We start from the raw sequence: 13,444 nt of genomic DNA, 5'->3' as shown, positions 1-13,444 counted from the left end.
CAGAAAAATTATTTACTTTTTTATGGAATAAAATTATTTATTATAAGTATGCAAGAGAATAAAATACTCATGTGCAAAAAAAAAAGAAAAAGAAAATATTACTGAGGTGTTGGGTGTTTGATGCACCGCAGCGCAAAAGGGACATAAAAAGAAAAACCAAAAAGAAGAAAAAGGAAAAAAAAAAAAAAACGCCAATTCAAATATGAAAGCGGCGTTTCGAAACGCTTACTGCTTCACACTCTCTCGCTACTCCATAAACCCTAACCCAACCATTCTTCACCTTGTTCCCGCCATTTCCACTTTTCCTTCACTTCCCTCAAGCGTTTTCAAAACCCCCCCTTTCCGTTCCCCTGTGACCGCCACTCTCTGTTCCACTTCCATGGCCAGCGGTGACTCCGACGCGCCACAAACATCTCCTTCCTTGGAGAAGCAGTTCGAGAAGTTCCGAGTGCAGCTAGAAGACTCTGGAAGCTTACGGGAACGCATACGCGCCGTTGTTTTGGAAATCGAGTCGGCGACTCGACTCATGCAGGCTAGTCTCCTCCTCGTTCACCAATCTAAACCAATACCCGGTAAAGTTTCTTCTTTTTCATTTCCCCCTAATTTATTTGATTTTTGAAATATTATCTAAATTGTTTTTTTAATATATAAATAGAGGTTTTAGAGAAGGCAAAGACTCAGATTAATGTGCTAAAGGATCTTTTTAATAAACTCGCTGAAGTTGTTAGGGAATGCCCTGGACAATATTATAGGTGAGATTGAATTAAGATTTTGATTATTTTAAATTTTGATGTATATAAAAGTTTTGTGAGTTGGTTTTTTTGTTTGGTGTTTGGTTTGTATAGGTATCATGGGGATTGGAGGACTGAAACTCAAATGGTAGTTTCATTGCTTGCTTTTATGCATTGGTTGGAAACAGGAACTCTTCTTATGCATACTGAAGCTGAGGAAAAACTTGGATGTATGTTTTAGTAATGAATATTTTTCCAGGTTTGTGAGTATTTTTTGTTCTCGTTAATGATCTGTTTAATTGAGAAAATTGGTTGTTCTGGCAGTGAACGATTCGGATTTTGGTTTAGATGTGGAGGACTATCTTGTTGGTAAGTGTTGAAGAAGATGTTGTTGAGTTTTATTATCTAATGGGTTGTAGTGTTCGGTCTCTACTTCTAGGAAGCTTCAATTTTCTTAGACCTCATAAACAGTTCAATTTACTGTGTTCAAAAGGCAGGGGCATTTTTCCTTTTTTTTTTATTTATTTTTTGTTGAAGAGAAGATCTCCTCGTCATACAGGTTGAAAGTTTTATTAAGATACTTTGATGGAATTAAATTAGTCACATATGCTGGTTGCACTTATGAATTTAACTGAAGAGTTGTTGATTGTTGTCGGTTTCTGGTTATTTTTATTCTTTAGTGTTTGTGTCTTTTTGTGCAAGAGACAGGACATGACTATTCTTTATTTTTTGAACTTGGGGGAGTATTATCTTTCTCCTAGTTGAGTATACTGATCTGGGAACTTTTTCTCTACCATGCAGGTATTTGCTTTATGTCCAATGAAATGGTAAGAACTGTGTCAGAAGCATGCTGTCTCGTGCTTTTTCCAATTGGCAAATGCATTCTTCCTACTCTATTTTTCACATACATTTTAGTCAGATATTTGGAGAAACTACAGATAAAAGTAAACTGGTGAGAATGTGATCATTTGGAATGAGATATTACGGAAATTGAACAAGTAGTTGAATGCACCCCTGACCCCACATATGGTGTTTTGGTGGATGTAATTACCAGCCATTAAAGTAATTGGGAAATTTTATCAACTTGGCTTAACATGCTATTTTCTGTTTTTTCATTTTCACAGCCAAGATATGTGGTGAACCAAGTGACAGCTGGGGACTATGATTGCCCAAGAAAGGTGCTGAAGTTCTTGACAGATCTTCATGCAGCCTTCCGGATGCTTAATCTTCGAAATGATTTCCTGCGCAAGAAATTTGATAGTAAGCATAATCTTCTTAATTTGTTCCTTGCTAATCTGGTGTTTTAAGCCAACTTCTTATCATAGATTTAGATTTTGAAATGCTTTCTTATTGTGGCAGCTATGAAGTATGACCTAAGAAGAGTTGAAGAGGTCTATTATGATGTTAAGATTCGAGGATTGGCAACCAGTGGAGATTCAGTGGAAGATCAAGGAACTCAAGGACAACCATAGGTTGCAAAAGTAGTATTTAACAACTAGTAACTCTTCCATTTTCCTTGACTGCTTGGAAGTGGGTTACTTTCAATCTTCTTTGCAGATGGCAATGCTTGAGAGAGTTTGTGATCCTTCACCGCATGGTTTAAAGCCAAAATTTTGCTAGTTAAACAAGGGAAGGAGGGTTAAATAGTTGTCATGGAAGCATACTTGACAATCCTAGTACTTTTCAGTTTGTCTATTCTATCTTCTGCTAAAGTTAGTCTTTTCTGGTATTCCATCAAATTAGTTGCTTCTGCCATTGTTCGGTCAGTCTTTATGACCAAGTCTGAAATAGACTGTGATGCCGTGGCCCTGCCTTTCATGGTTAAGCTTGGTATCAGGTTCTGTATGATTTTATTTCCGCATGTAATCTTTGTACGGAACTGTCAGTCTGTCACATGAATACTTGATAATGCTCTCAACCTTTTTGCTTCACAATTATTAATTAACGGTGGTCGCCGATTACCGTTAGCAGATGATCTCAACCCGTACAGTGGCTTTATCAACCTTAGCGATTGATAATTGATCGTATTTAAGATGATATTTTCATTGGATAGTGAAAACCAATGATTGACTATGTTTTCTGTAAAAGTCTTTCGTGTACCAAACCCATTAAAGAAATATGGAAAATATTTTTCAAGCCAATTTGACAGGAAATACTTGAGAAAAAGTGGGAAAAGAGAACAGCCCACGTACTGTTAAATCTATTACCGTGTCCCATGATGTGGACCGCAGCTTCATTCGAGTTGGGTCCACAACCAAAAGGCCTAGGGTCGAGCTACTGAGTGGCAAGTGGCTGGCTACATCCAAGCTCAGGTTTGGAATCCGAAGAAACGCTATTCCTAATCCTAATCTATGGGCCGAGCCAACCTACTTAATTAGTTATTACCAATCCCAAAGCGCACGACCAAACACCCGCCCATTTACTCGCTTCCAAACATGCCTTTATCACGTCTAACGAGTAACGCCCCCCTATATCACCGTCAAAGAATTCCTACGTGGACAATCCACAAAAAAGCACACACAATCATTTTTATTTATTTATTTTTTGCTTGTCTTAGGTCACAGACGAGGCGGCCCGGACATGACAGACACATTATATTACCACTTTGACGAGAAAAAAAAAAAACACACCCCCATAGAAGAATAAAATAAAAATTGTAGTAATATAAAATCTATTTGGATTCCGTCTAGTAGAAAAAAGAAGCCCCCATTTCCCTCTATTCCTCTTCATCTCCTGTCGCTGTTTGGCGGTTTTGAGCTTTTCTCTTTCGAACATTCGCTCATTTTTTTTTTCCACTTAGCACTCACACTCTCTCTAAGGTCAGATCTTTTTCTCTTTAATCTAGATTTTATATCTGTTTTTCTAGATTTTACCAGATCTTGAATTTTTTTATTTTTTAAGGTTTTTTTAGCTGGAAATTAAGTAGATCGGAGAGTGATAAGTGGTTGGCGTTTGGTTTACGGATGAATGAGGTATGTCTGGTTTTTGTTTTGTTTGATGTTTCTTTAGTTGGAGTTGTGTTTTAGTGTTTGTTTGGTTACTGAGAAAACATCGGAAAGGAAACGAAAAATGTTTGGTTCTTTTTTTTTTCTGTTCTGTTTTCTTATAAAATGGATAAGCTTATCCGATTTTTGTTTTTCTTTCTTTTTTCTACTGAGATTATAAAAAATAAAAATTTAGATGAACTGAACAGATAGAGTAGGCCCACTTCACTCTAAATATATCTTTATTTCTTTAAGAAATATAAGTATTAAATTGAAATTTTTTTTTATAAAATTTTACTCGCAGTTTATCGGAAAAAAATCATTTTTCTTTTTTGTTAATGTTAAATCCTAGTTGAAATTCCGTAGACTTGATTTTACCTTTTTCATTTTTTCTTATAAACATGAAAGTCCTTTAATTTTCCCTTTTATTTTTTCGTTAAAAGGTTCTTGTTTGGATGTGTGAGTGGAATTCTTAGAGCTCCCGGAAAAATCAGTGTAAATGTTTCTTAAACTAAAATGCGCTCTGTTTGGTTGTGTTTTAAAGGTAAATGACTATTGAGTTGAAAGTAGAACTGACTATGTTATGTAGTTTGCTCATGAGGCAAAATGCGAGCGCAAGAAGCAAGAGATACAATAATGACCCAAGAATGTTAAGAGAACGTGAAGAAGAACTTCAGATTCTTTTGTTATTCTGAGTCTATGTTTAAGGCCAATTAGGACAACCCCTTGCAACCCAAAAATAAAAAGGAAGAAAAATGTATTGTCTGTGAATTGGTTTCTTAGTTGTAATATGGATAGAATCTGCATTGTCTTGTTGATATTTTATACTACGCTTGGTCCCTTGAAAAGTTAAAAGGTTGGATGAAGGTGAAAATAAGTTTGATTTATCAATTTTCTATATTGACGATCATGGGCAAAATTGTTTATTTCTTTGTTTTAAAATCCTTCTTTGGGTTGATCAATGGAATTACAAATGTTTGTTTTCCTGGGTGTATTAAGCTAGTCATTTTATGATATTCAGTAGACAATAGTTTTATAAATATCTTTTTCCATTTAATTGTAGGGAAAATTGGACACATGAAAGCAGGTTTGGATAGTACAAGTTAAGGTCATAACATGAAAACGGATCGGAAACCTCATTTGATAAAGAAGCTTTCTGACATGAAGCGTCAAAGGGTTAGAAACTTTTCTTTAATCTTTTCAATTGTCGAGTTATCATTCTCTTCAATATTTGAAATTCTTATGCATAGCACGACTTACTTTTCCTTAGCTTTTGCAACTTGTAACTTTTCTTTAATCTTTTCAATTGTCGAGTTATCATTCTCTTCAATATTTGAAATTCTTATGCATAGCACGACTTACTTTTCCTTAGCTTTTGCAACTTGTAATGCATATATGTTGTTTATTTAATCATGAATTTGATCTACTAAATTATGGGAGTAACTGCAAAATATAGGCCAATCATATGTGAATCAAGCTAATGGATAGGGATAAGGATTCGGGTATCACACTTTGGATACCCGCTACCCAAACCCGTTTACAATACCTGAATAAAATTGCATCATTAAGACTCGAACCCAGGTCATGCAAGAAAGCACTCACAGCCTCCACCATCTAGACAAGCAGTTTCCTTTGTTGTATATTGACAAAATAATATATTTAAAATATAGTTAGTTAAATAACTAATGTGATAATATGAATATATATAAATAAAAAATTATTAGATAATTAATTATGTTTAAATAATATGAATATCATATCATATTACAAAGGAATATAATTCTATTTTTGTTTTTATTAATTTAATTCGTAATTAATTTTATGAAATACGTAAAGAAATATTATTGTATATGTATGCGAGTTCGAGTAATTGGATATCCATGAAAAAAATTTTAATAATTTTTTAATCTAATTGGGTTTTTAAACGGGTTAGGGTAATTATAGGGTAGTAAAAATATAATAGGGTTAGGGTTAGGGTTAGGGTTAGGGTAGTAACTTTTAAAATTATTCGGGTAATTAATAGGGTTAGGGTTCGGGTATCTCAAAATTATAGGGTACCCGACCTGTTGACATTCCTACTAATGGATTTGAATGGTTATAAGCCTTGTCCATATTAAATATTTCCCTTTTTTTCTTGTTTTGGGTAGGTCCCCACTTGTCTCTTTTAAGTTGAGGCTACCTGTGATACTGTCTTAAAAGAAAAAATCAATGTTCAGTTAACTCTGTTTATGTTTCTCTGTTTTGCCTGCCTTTTGTCATTGATGCTTAGTTGCTCTTACAGTCTCATGCTGCCCCTCATATTTTGCTTGTGGCATTCTCCTTAAATAAGTTTATAAATTTGATAAGTTCTACATTGCTCCCTCTGCCCTCCTTTCCTTGCTTTTCTTCTCTGGATATAGGTAGATGAATCCATTGTTCCTGGCTTGGAAGATGAAGCAACTGAAGTTGAGCATTTACTTGCGGAACCTAAAAGTGAGCATGTTTCAGTAGATGGAGTCCTATGTTTTGGGAAGGAGAATTTAGAAAAGCACTTGAAAATGGAGGACTTCTCGTGTGCTTTTGATTATGGCTGGAAAATTAATTGTGGTAATACTCTAACAGCTTGTCACTCTTCTTTTTGCTGATGCTTTCATTTCAAAAATTAAAAAGCAAAAGAAAAAGAAAATGATCTTTGAAGTGCTTCTAATTTGTGAATGGTAGCATGCAGAAGCATCTAGAGTGTTTGATAAGTACCATATGATGGTCACTGTCATCCCTTTAAAAACAAACTGCACAGGTCCCCTCTTCGTTGCAAACTATTTCCAGGGGGAGGAAAAAACAAAAAAATATAGTAGGAGCAAAGAGCATGCATTTTAGATGCATGAACTTGTTAACATGCTTTTGTAGAATGATTGAGTGTAAATTTGTTCTATCATTAGTTCTGCACATTCACAAACAACATCTATTGTGCTTTAAACTGGTTAAAATAAGCATTTCTGGTGATATTGAGCTTTTACCTTTGAGTTGTTTAAACTAATATAATCCTGCTTATTATCTGTCTCTTTTGTTGGAAGGTCATTTTTTTTCCCATGTGTCCTGCATGAATTCCGGGACAGTCTTGGACTAGCTGCTCTAAGACTCAAGCTTAAGTCATGAATTGTCATAATCATTTCAAGAGATGAAAGTTATGAGTCACACAAGGATGCGGGGACAGTCTTTGAATAGTGTTCTTAGATTTTATGCTTTTATGTGGTTGAAAAGTGTTTCCCAAATATTGCACTATGAATGAAACAATGCAATAGTATAATACTAGAAACTAACTTCCTTGTTGAACTCAGGAATGCTATTGTTTACAGATTTATTTTGCAATTTCTATGGTTATTCTTCTGATGCTGTTATATTCTTGTGATTCTTGTTAAGGTGGGCTGGATTCTATCCATGGTCAAGGAGGAGACGATTTGAAGCTTGAAGTAAGTATTGCTTATTCTTGAAGCTTTCATGTCATCTCCAAGTCATTGTTTGATGCATTCTGTTCTTTAACTCTTCTGTCTTATGCTTTATAGTGTTTGTTATTGCTTTTCCTTTTATTTTTTTGTTTAGGGTTTTGTGTTGAATATTGTATTTACTGCATGCAAACATGCATAGGTGATACCTGACAAAATACTGCTTTAGTAGGTTCTTGATGGATTGCTGGATGAAGTTGATGAAGTGGATGATATTCATGCAGCCCATGATCTTTCTGGTGCATGTGAAGATTTTCTTTTGGGTGAGTCTTGTCTGTACCTGTCTTAATTGCCTACCAGTTGTGTGCTGTAACACATGATTCTCATGTATTTTTTTTTCCTTTTCCCTCTGTTTTTTGTTTCGAGTGCAGATATTGAATTTCCTGAAAAGTTTTCTGAATTGGAACCTTGTGAAGGATCAAATTTGCACAACTCAAGTTCAGAAAGTCATTCACCTGGATTTAGTGGAAGTAGTAATAGTGCTGGTGGCATATCAGAATCATCAATTGCAGCTGTTCAAGAATCCAATGGCAGGAATGGTGTGCTTGGGAAGATGGTCAATTGTGATGTACATCAGACCTTTAGGAGCAAATGTGGGTGTCAGGCTCCAGTTATGGACACCATACATCCTACTATAGAAAACATGCAAGATCTTGATCAGTCTGATGATGATGAAAAACCTTTAGTAAGTTTCATATTGTCTAATAAGAAAGTAAAAAGCTCTGTTAAAGTAACAAAAGGTGGCACTCTTCTCAGACAGAAGAGAGTGCGGAAGCCTACAAGGAGGTACATTGAGGAATTTTCTAGAAATTCTACTGCTTCTGGAAAGAATAAGCGCCTTAAAGTCAGATCACAAGAACTTCCTCAAGTCCCATCTGAATCCCGGCCACGGAGAGGACGTCCCAGGAAAATTGTGCCAAAATTGGTAGAAGTTCCATTATCCCATCTGGAAATAGTTTCCTCTTACCTCCGAGCCTCTCACCTCCTGTTCATTTGCTTGTTTATATTTCTATTCATCACTTCCATTTGTTTAGATATTGTCCTTGAATATTGTGTGGCTATGACAACCAGAAAGACTCACGAGAAGAAAAACAAATATTGATAAATGCTAGCTGCAGATCAGTGATATTTGCCACAAATACAATAGAACTCTCTGCTTGCTGGTAACACATATTTGTTGACATCTTGGCAGGGATTTTTTGCTGCATCTTAGTATAGGAATTAGTTATGACATCATATTTGAACTGATGCTTTCCCTGCATGGAATTTTTTGTATGGACTATATTGATGATGTGAGGTCTTTTTATGTGAAAACTAGGAGTGAGAACAGAAGACAACTGACTATCAAGGATGTATACTTTTGTTCTCACTTGCACAAAAATAGCATTCTTGTTCCTTGATCAGGCATTTTTGTCTTTGGAAGTAGTTGACCCAATAATTTTCTTAAGCATGATAACTTAAAATTTTAAAATTATTTTTCTTGCTTTCTTTGCAGGAGCTTGAATCTGATTATGAGCTTTCTGCATCTGAATCTGAAGATGAGCATAAGAGAAGCAAAAGATCCAAAACGGCTTGTGATAGGAGGAAGCATCAAAGGATGTGGACCCTTGCAGAGGTGATTAAGTTGGTTGATGGAATTGCTCAGTATGGTGTTGGAAGATGGACTGATATAAAAAGGCTTCTATTTGCATCATCAGCTTATCGAACACCTGTTGATCTGAGGGTACCTTGCTGCCGTATCCAATATTATTGTTTCCTCTTGTGTTAATACTTGAATTATTTTTTAAATGTGGATGCTTTCTACAGGACAAATGGCGAAATCTTCTGAGATCTAGCTCTGCACTTAAACACAACAGGAGAGAGGTTAGCCTTCTGTTGTTTTCCTTCTCTATTTGCACTTTCGTTTGCTTCCACCTGAATAGGATGGTATCAATCACTTCAATTGCTTGTATCTCTAGATCATTCTACTTGTTTAATTTTTATTCTTTTAATTACAACTATTTCTTTAGGATTACTTAGAGATCAGAATTGGAACTGCAAATGCTTGGAGTCTTTGTATTTTTATCATCAAGTGGCCTAAGAGCTTGCTGCTGAGCCTGGATCCTTAAGGATGCAGAATTGTCGTTTCTAGTAAACATTACCCCAGCTATAATGCATCAAGAGCTACATGTTTGAAACTCCCCCTCCTGATAAAATATGAAATGATGTGGGATGCAGGGTTGACTGTTTAAATATATATCAGCAGGACAAGTATTTACTTGTGGTCTTCTGCATATCAAAAGCAGTAATGATCAGAGTATGTTCATTAAGAGTGATGGTTTAGTGTATCTTATGGTATAATCATAATTTAAAATGTTTGTTGCAGGTTGAGAATGATTTGAAGCATGCTGTACGCCCCCTACCAAAGCCTGTGGTGCGCCGAATCCGTGAACTGGCCACCATTCATCCATATCCAAGGGTTCGCAGCCCAAAAATTTCACCTGTTGATGCCCCTTCCTCCAAGCACCCGACAACAACTAAAGGAGCTCCAGTTTACCCTCATGCTAGAAATTTGCGTAGGAAGAAGTGTAGTTGAAGCATTTGTGTATTTGCCGTTAAAGCAAACTGTAATTCAGGTTCAGTTGTAAAGAAGCTGTGTTATCCCTACAGCCCCCTTAACACCGACTGTGATCTGCACATATAAATGTTCTCAGATCATTAGGAAATATCTGGTAAATGTTGCACAAGTAAAATCCAAATTTTACAATTTTAATAGCCAGGAATATTGGCTAACTGATGTTTAAAGAGTAAGTTTTCCTTCCATCCATGTCCTTGCCTTTAACTTGCATTGACTGCTCTAAGTGTCACCCCCGTGCCCACTTCTATATTGTAGTATTTCCTGGGACAACTCTATAGGTTCCATTGACCCCCTCCCTGTGGGGCTGTGACGTTGCCATTTTAGGATTTGTAGAGGAAAAGAAATGTAGTGTCTGCCCCCAACTCCCATGTTCCCATACCTCAGCCTGTGGGACAGGGCTTCAGAGAGTCTCGGCCTCTCGGGGTTGGTCCAAACAAATTTACATGTTATGTTCTTCCATTGTGTTACGCCCAGGCTTTAAGTTTCAGCATGCAACTGGACAAGTCAGATGCAGGAGAACTGGATTTGGTGGATGGGTCTCGTTTCAGAGGATTAAAATTAAAGAAAGGTTTGAAAACAGAAGCAAACAAACACAAAGCTACACTTGTCCTACGCTGATTTGCTCCATCTCCGCATCAAGAAATTTCTACAAGAATCACTTCTTAACTTGAACAGAAAAGCGAAATACCACAAAGAAGAACACACGTATTAATTCACGAACACAAGTTAAAAGAAGAAAACCATACAAGCTTATGCTGCGAGACAAACTACAGCCAACTCCCTTCCTGGTATGGTACCCTACAATGTTATGAACAACACAAGTTCGTATGGCACAGATACTATAGCATATATATAGATATCAGAGTAAATACGATATTCACATCATGCATAGCACTTGAATTAAAACACTACTCTTTTTATCCACTTCCATCATCACCGTTACCACCATTGTCCGGAGAATTGCTCCCCCAATTACCGTACTCTTGTCGAGGAATGTTGTGGTGGTTGTCTATGTCCTTGTCCGTGTCCTCGACTGTGTTCCTCCTTCCTTCAACGGCTTTTCCTTTCCCGGCACGATGTCGTTGCTCTTGCCCGTATATTCCACCGATCATGGCTCTCCTTGTCCCCGCCATGCAACTAGAACTCACCATCATCACAACCAGAAACAGCACCAAGAGCTTCATTGCGTATTAGTTCAGGCCCCCAAAAGGAATCACCTCAAGTATTTTGAGTGTACATGGAAGCTAGTTAGCTATAGGGGTCAGTTGGGTTTAGGTGCCATTTTATAGACAGATCAGCCAGTGTTGATATAAAGAGCATTAAAAACGACGAACAGGGTCTCCACCCAAAAAGAAAAGAGATTTGAGTGGAGTTTATAAAATTTCAAGTTACAAAAATAAGTTTTTAATGTAAAATTAATTTAATATAAATCCAAAAAAAAAACTAACATCCAGAATCACTCTAACCAAAGTTTGAGAGAAGAGTTTTGGCTGTATTAGCAGCCTTAATAGGGAAGTTCCACCTTGTTAGTGGAAACATAATGGCTATACACCAAGTCAATGAGACATAATTGTCTTCATATGTGTTGAGTTGCTTTATGATGACAAATCATAGAAGGCAGCTTTGCATTTATCTATGACACAATGTTGATGCAAATTAAAGGAAGCTGAATTTCTTCTGTTGTTATTAGGGTGTGCAGCCTAATAAGAACCCATCTGTCCATTTTCAGTTTTACTGTATGAGCTAGGTCTTTCTCTGCAATTCTTTTCCTTATGCTGGCTGTTTTGCACACCTCATGTAGACAAGGCAGGGCAGACACATCAAACACATGCCAATTCAAGCAACATGCAAACATGTGAGCGTTGTAATTTGGCTTGTTCTCTACTAATAACTTAGATCAGGTTTATTGATATGTTACTTTCATTTGTTACATGATGATTGTCGGATAGATTTTGTGTGAAGCACTTAACTAAAACAATCATGGCTTTGTTTTTCATATAATATTTAAAAAAATTAAATTATTAAAAAAAATTTAAATAAGTCATTGAGACTAACAATTGATTAATAATATTAATCAAATCATCCCTTGTCATTTTTATATCACATGATATTGACGTGATACGTTAACATGTCATCATAGATAATGTGATGGTATTTTTTGATGACATGATAATATGATTACATGATATTTTTACCTTCTCCATGTCAGCTTTACACGAGCATAAAATGAAAAATAATATTTTGACTAATGATAATTAGTTAATCGTTGTTTGTAAAAGGTCTATTTAACCCAAAATAAAAATATAAAAATTTGATTAAATACAACAACAGAATAAAGACTTATTTAAATTTTTTTGAGCAATTCATAAACTTTTTAAAACATTAGTTTTTTTTCTTTTATTAAAAAGTAGGGAGAGTTTACTAAACATTTTTTGATAAAATAAAATTTAAAAGAAAATAGAAATAAATACGCATTTTGTACTCAAATTATAATTAAATATTCAAAATTTTTTTGAATTCATTAATTTAAAAACAAAACTATCATTTTTTAACTAAATAAGTAATGTATCTAAAACATTTAATAAAATTACAATACGTAATATATTGCCATGATATTTTTGAGACACGTAGCATGTTCTTATTAATAACTAATCTTTAGACAAATCATTCAATTAGCTTTTCAGATACCAAATAAACAATTAACCTATATATATATATATATAAAAAAAAAATCACACAAACTCTATCCTCTTGATCTTACTAATTCTGAAAGGCACTACTGTCCTTACTATAAATATCATTGTCAAAACTTTAGCTAGCCTTGTACCTACCTTAGCTAAATGATGAACATACATAATAATCTGGCATATAACTGAGAGAACTCTCTATACCATCCTTGTATGTTCCAATCAACCCCAAGCCTTAAGATTTTAGTGGGGCTGCTAACCATTGAAAATCGTTGCAATAAAGCATCTTAATTAAGTACCAGAAGCTTCTACCTAAAGCAAGTGGCTGAGAAGTAATTTTCTAAAATTTCCATTAATTGGCGAGGCTGTGATCAAGCCATTTTTCTAACAAGTGTCACTGATGTCCTAACCCACCACAAAGCACTCACTTTCAGGGTTCCAATTCATTTGTTAAAATAAAAATCTGCCTGCTCAATACTTGGAACCTAACCAAGCTGTTTGTGTACTCTTAGAATAAAATGGTCGGAGAAATCTTCTCTTCCCATTGTTGTAATTTTACATCATATATCTTATAAATTTTTCAATATATTAAACAACATGCAAAAATATAAGATTTTTGTAATGAAGTTGAGGGAAAAACAAAAGAAGAAAATTTTTTATTTTCTATTTAATTAATTATTAAAAAACTTAATATTTACGTTTAAATCTTTCAAAAATTTTACTTTTACTTCACTAATGGGTTGACAACATTTGGTGAGGTGATAGTATATCGAATATAAACCCAATTAGTCAATAAGAAAAAGAAAAATAGGAAATGAGTTACTCAAATCAATGAAAGCTGAATGGATTGGGCTACATATTGAAGATAGTAGGCTCGTAGTTGAGCCCAAGCCCACCTTATCTTTGACTTTAAGAAATGAAGACAGAATTGGGCTGCAAAAAA

At 35.2% G+C, this 13,444-nt stretch overlaps 2 protein-coding genes and 1 long non-coding RNA gene across 8 annotated transcripts; all 3 read left to right on the top strand.

Annotated features, from left to right (window-relative positions):
* Positions 1-177: 177 nt before the first annotated feature.
* LOC18597983 (Translin family protein) lies at positions 178-2,665 on the top strand. The gene is made up of 7 exons (XM_007027306.3): positions 178-572; positions 656-752; positions 846-961; positions 1,056-1,100; positions 1,533-1,558; positions 1,856-1,991; positions 2,091-2,665. Exons 1-7 carry the CDS (start codon positions 203-205, stop codon positions 2,201-2,203), a joined length of 903 nt encoding a protein of 300 aa, XP_007027368.3. The 5' UTR covers positions 178-202; the 3' UTR covers positions 2,204-2,665.
* Positions 2,666-3,393: 728 nt separating this feature from the next.
* On the top strand, positions 3,394-9,973 carry TRFL8 (TRF-like 8). Of its 6 annotated transcripts, none has more exons than XM_018121834.2 (10): positions 3,394-3,550; positions 3,633-3,703; positions 4,779-4,891; positions 6,115-6,298; positions 7,115-7,164; positions 7,370-7,460; positions 7,569-8,122; positions 8,693-8,920; positions 9,004-9,060; positions 9,563-9,973. In XM_018121834.2, exons 3-10 carry the CDS (start codon positions 4,832-4,834, stop codon positions 9,770-9,772), a joined length of 1,434 nt encoding a protein of 477 aa, XP_017977323.2. In that variant the 5' UTR covers positions 3,394-3,550; positions 3,633-3,703; positions 4,779-4,831; the 3' UTR covers positions 9,773-9,973. The 6 variants fall into 6 exon arrangements, with proteins under 6 accessions (XP_017977323.2, XP_017977324.2, XP_007027366.3 ...); XM_018121835.2 differs by having other exon boundaries at positions 6,115-6,301; positions 7,569-7,882; XM_007027304.3 differs by having other exon boundaries at positions 6,115-6,301.
* LOC148762355 (uncharacterized) lies at positions 4,174-4,570 on the top strand. The gene is made up of 2 exons (XR_016026511.1): positions 4,174-4,210; positions 4,305-4,570. It is a non-coding gene; the product is annotated as an uncharacterized LOC148762355 (long non-coding RNA).
* Positions 9,974-13,444: the final 3,471 nt, after the last annotated feature.

The sequence above is a fragment of the Theobroma cacao genome, chromosome 5, assembly GCF_053813885.1.
Source record: "Theobroma cacao isolate CCN51 chromosome 5, ASM5381388v1, whole genome shotgun sequence".
Classification (NCBI taxonomy): domain Eukaryota; kingdom Viridiplantae; phylum Streptophyta; class Magnoliopsida; order Malvales; family Malvaceae; genus Theobroma; species Theobroma cacao.
The sequence above is the reverse complement of the archived record's forward strand: the minus strand, read 5'-3'. Positions and strand labels throughout refer to the sequence as shown.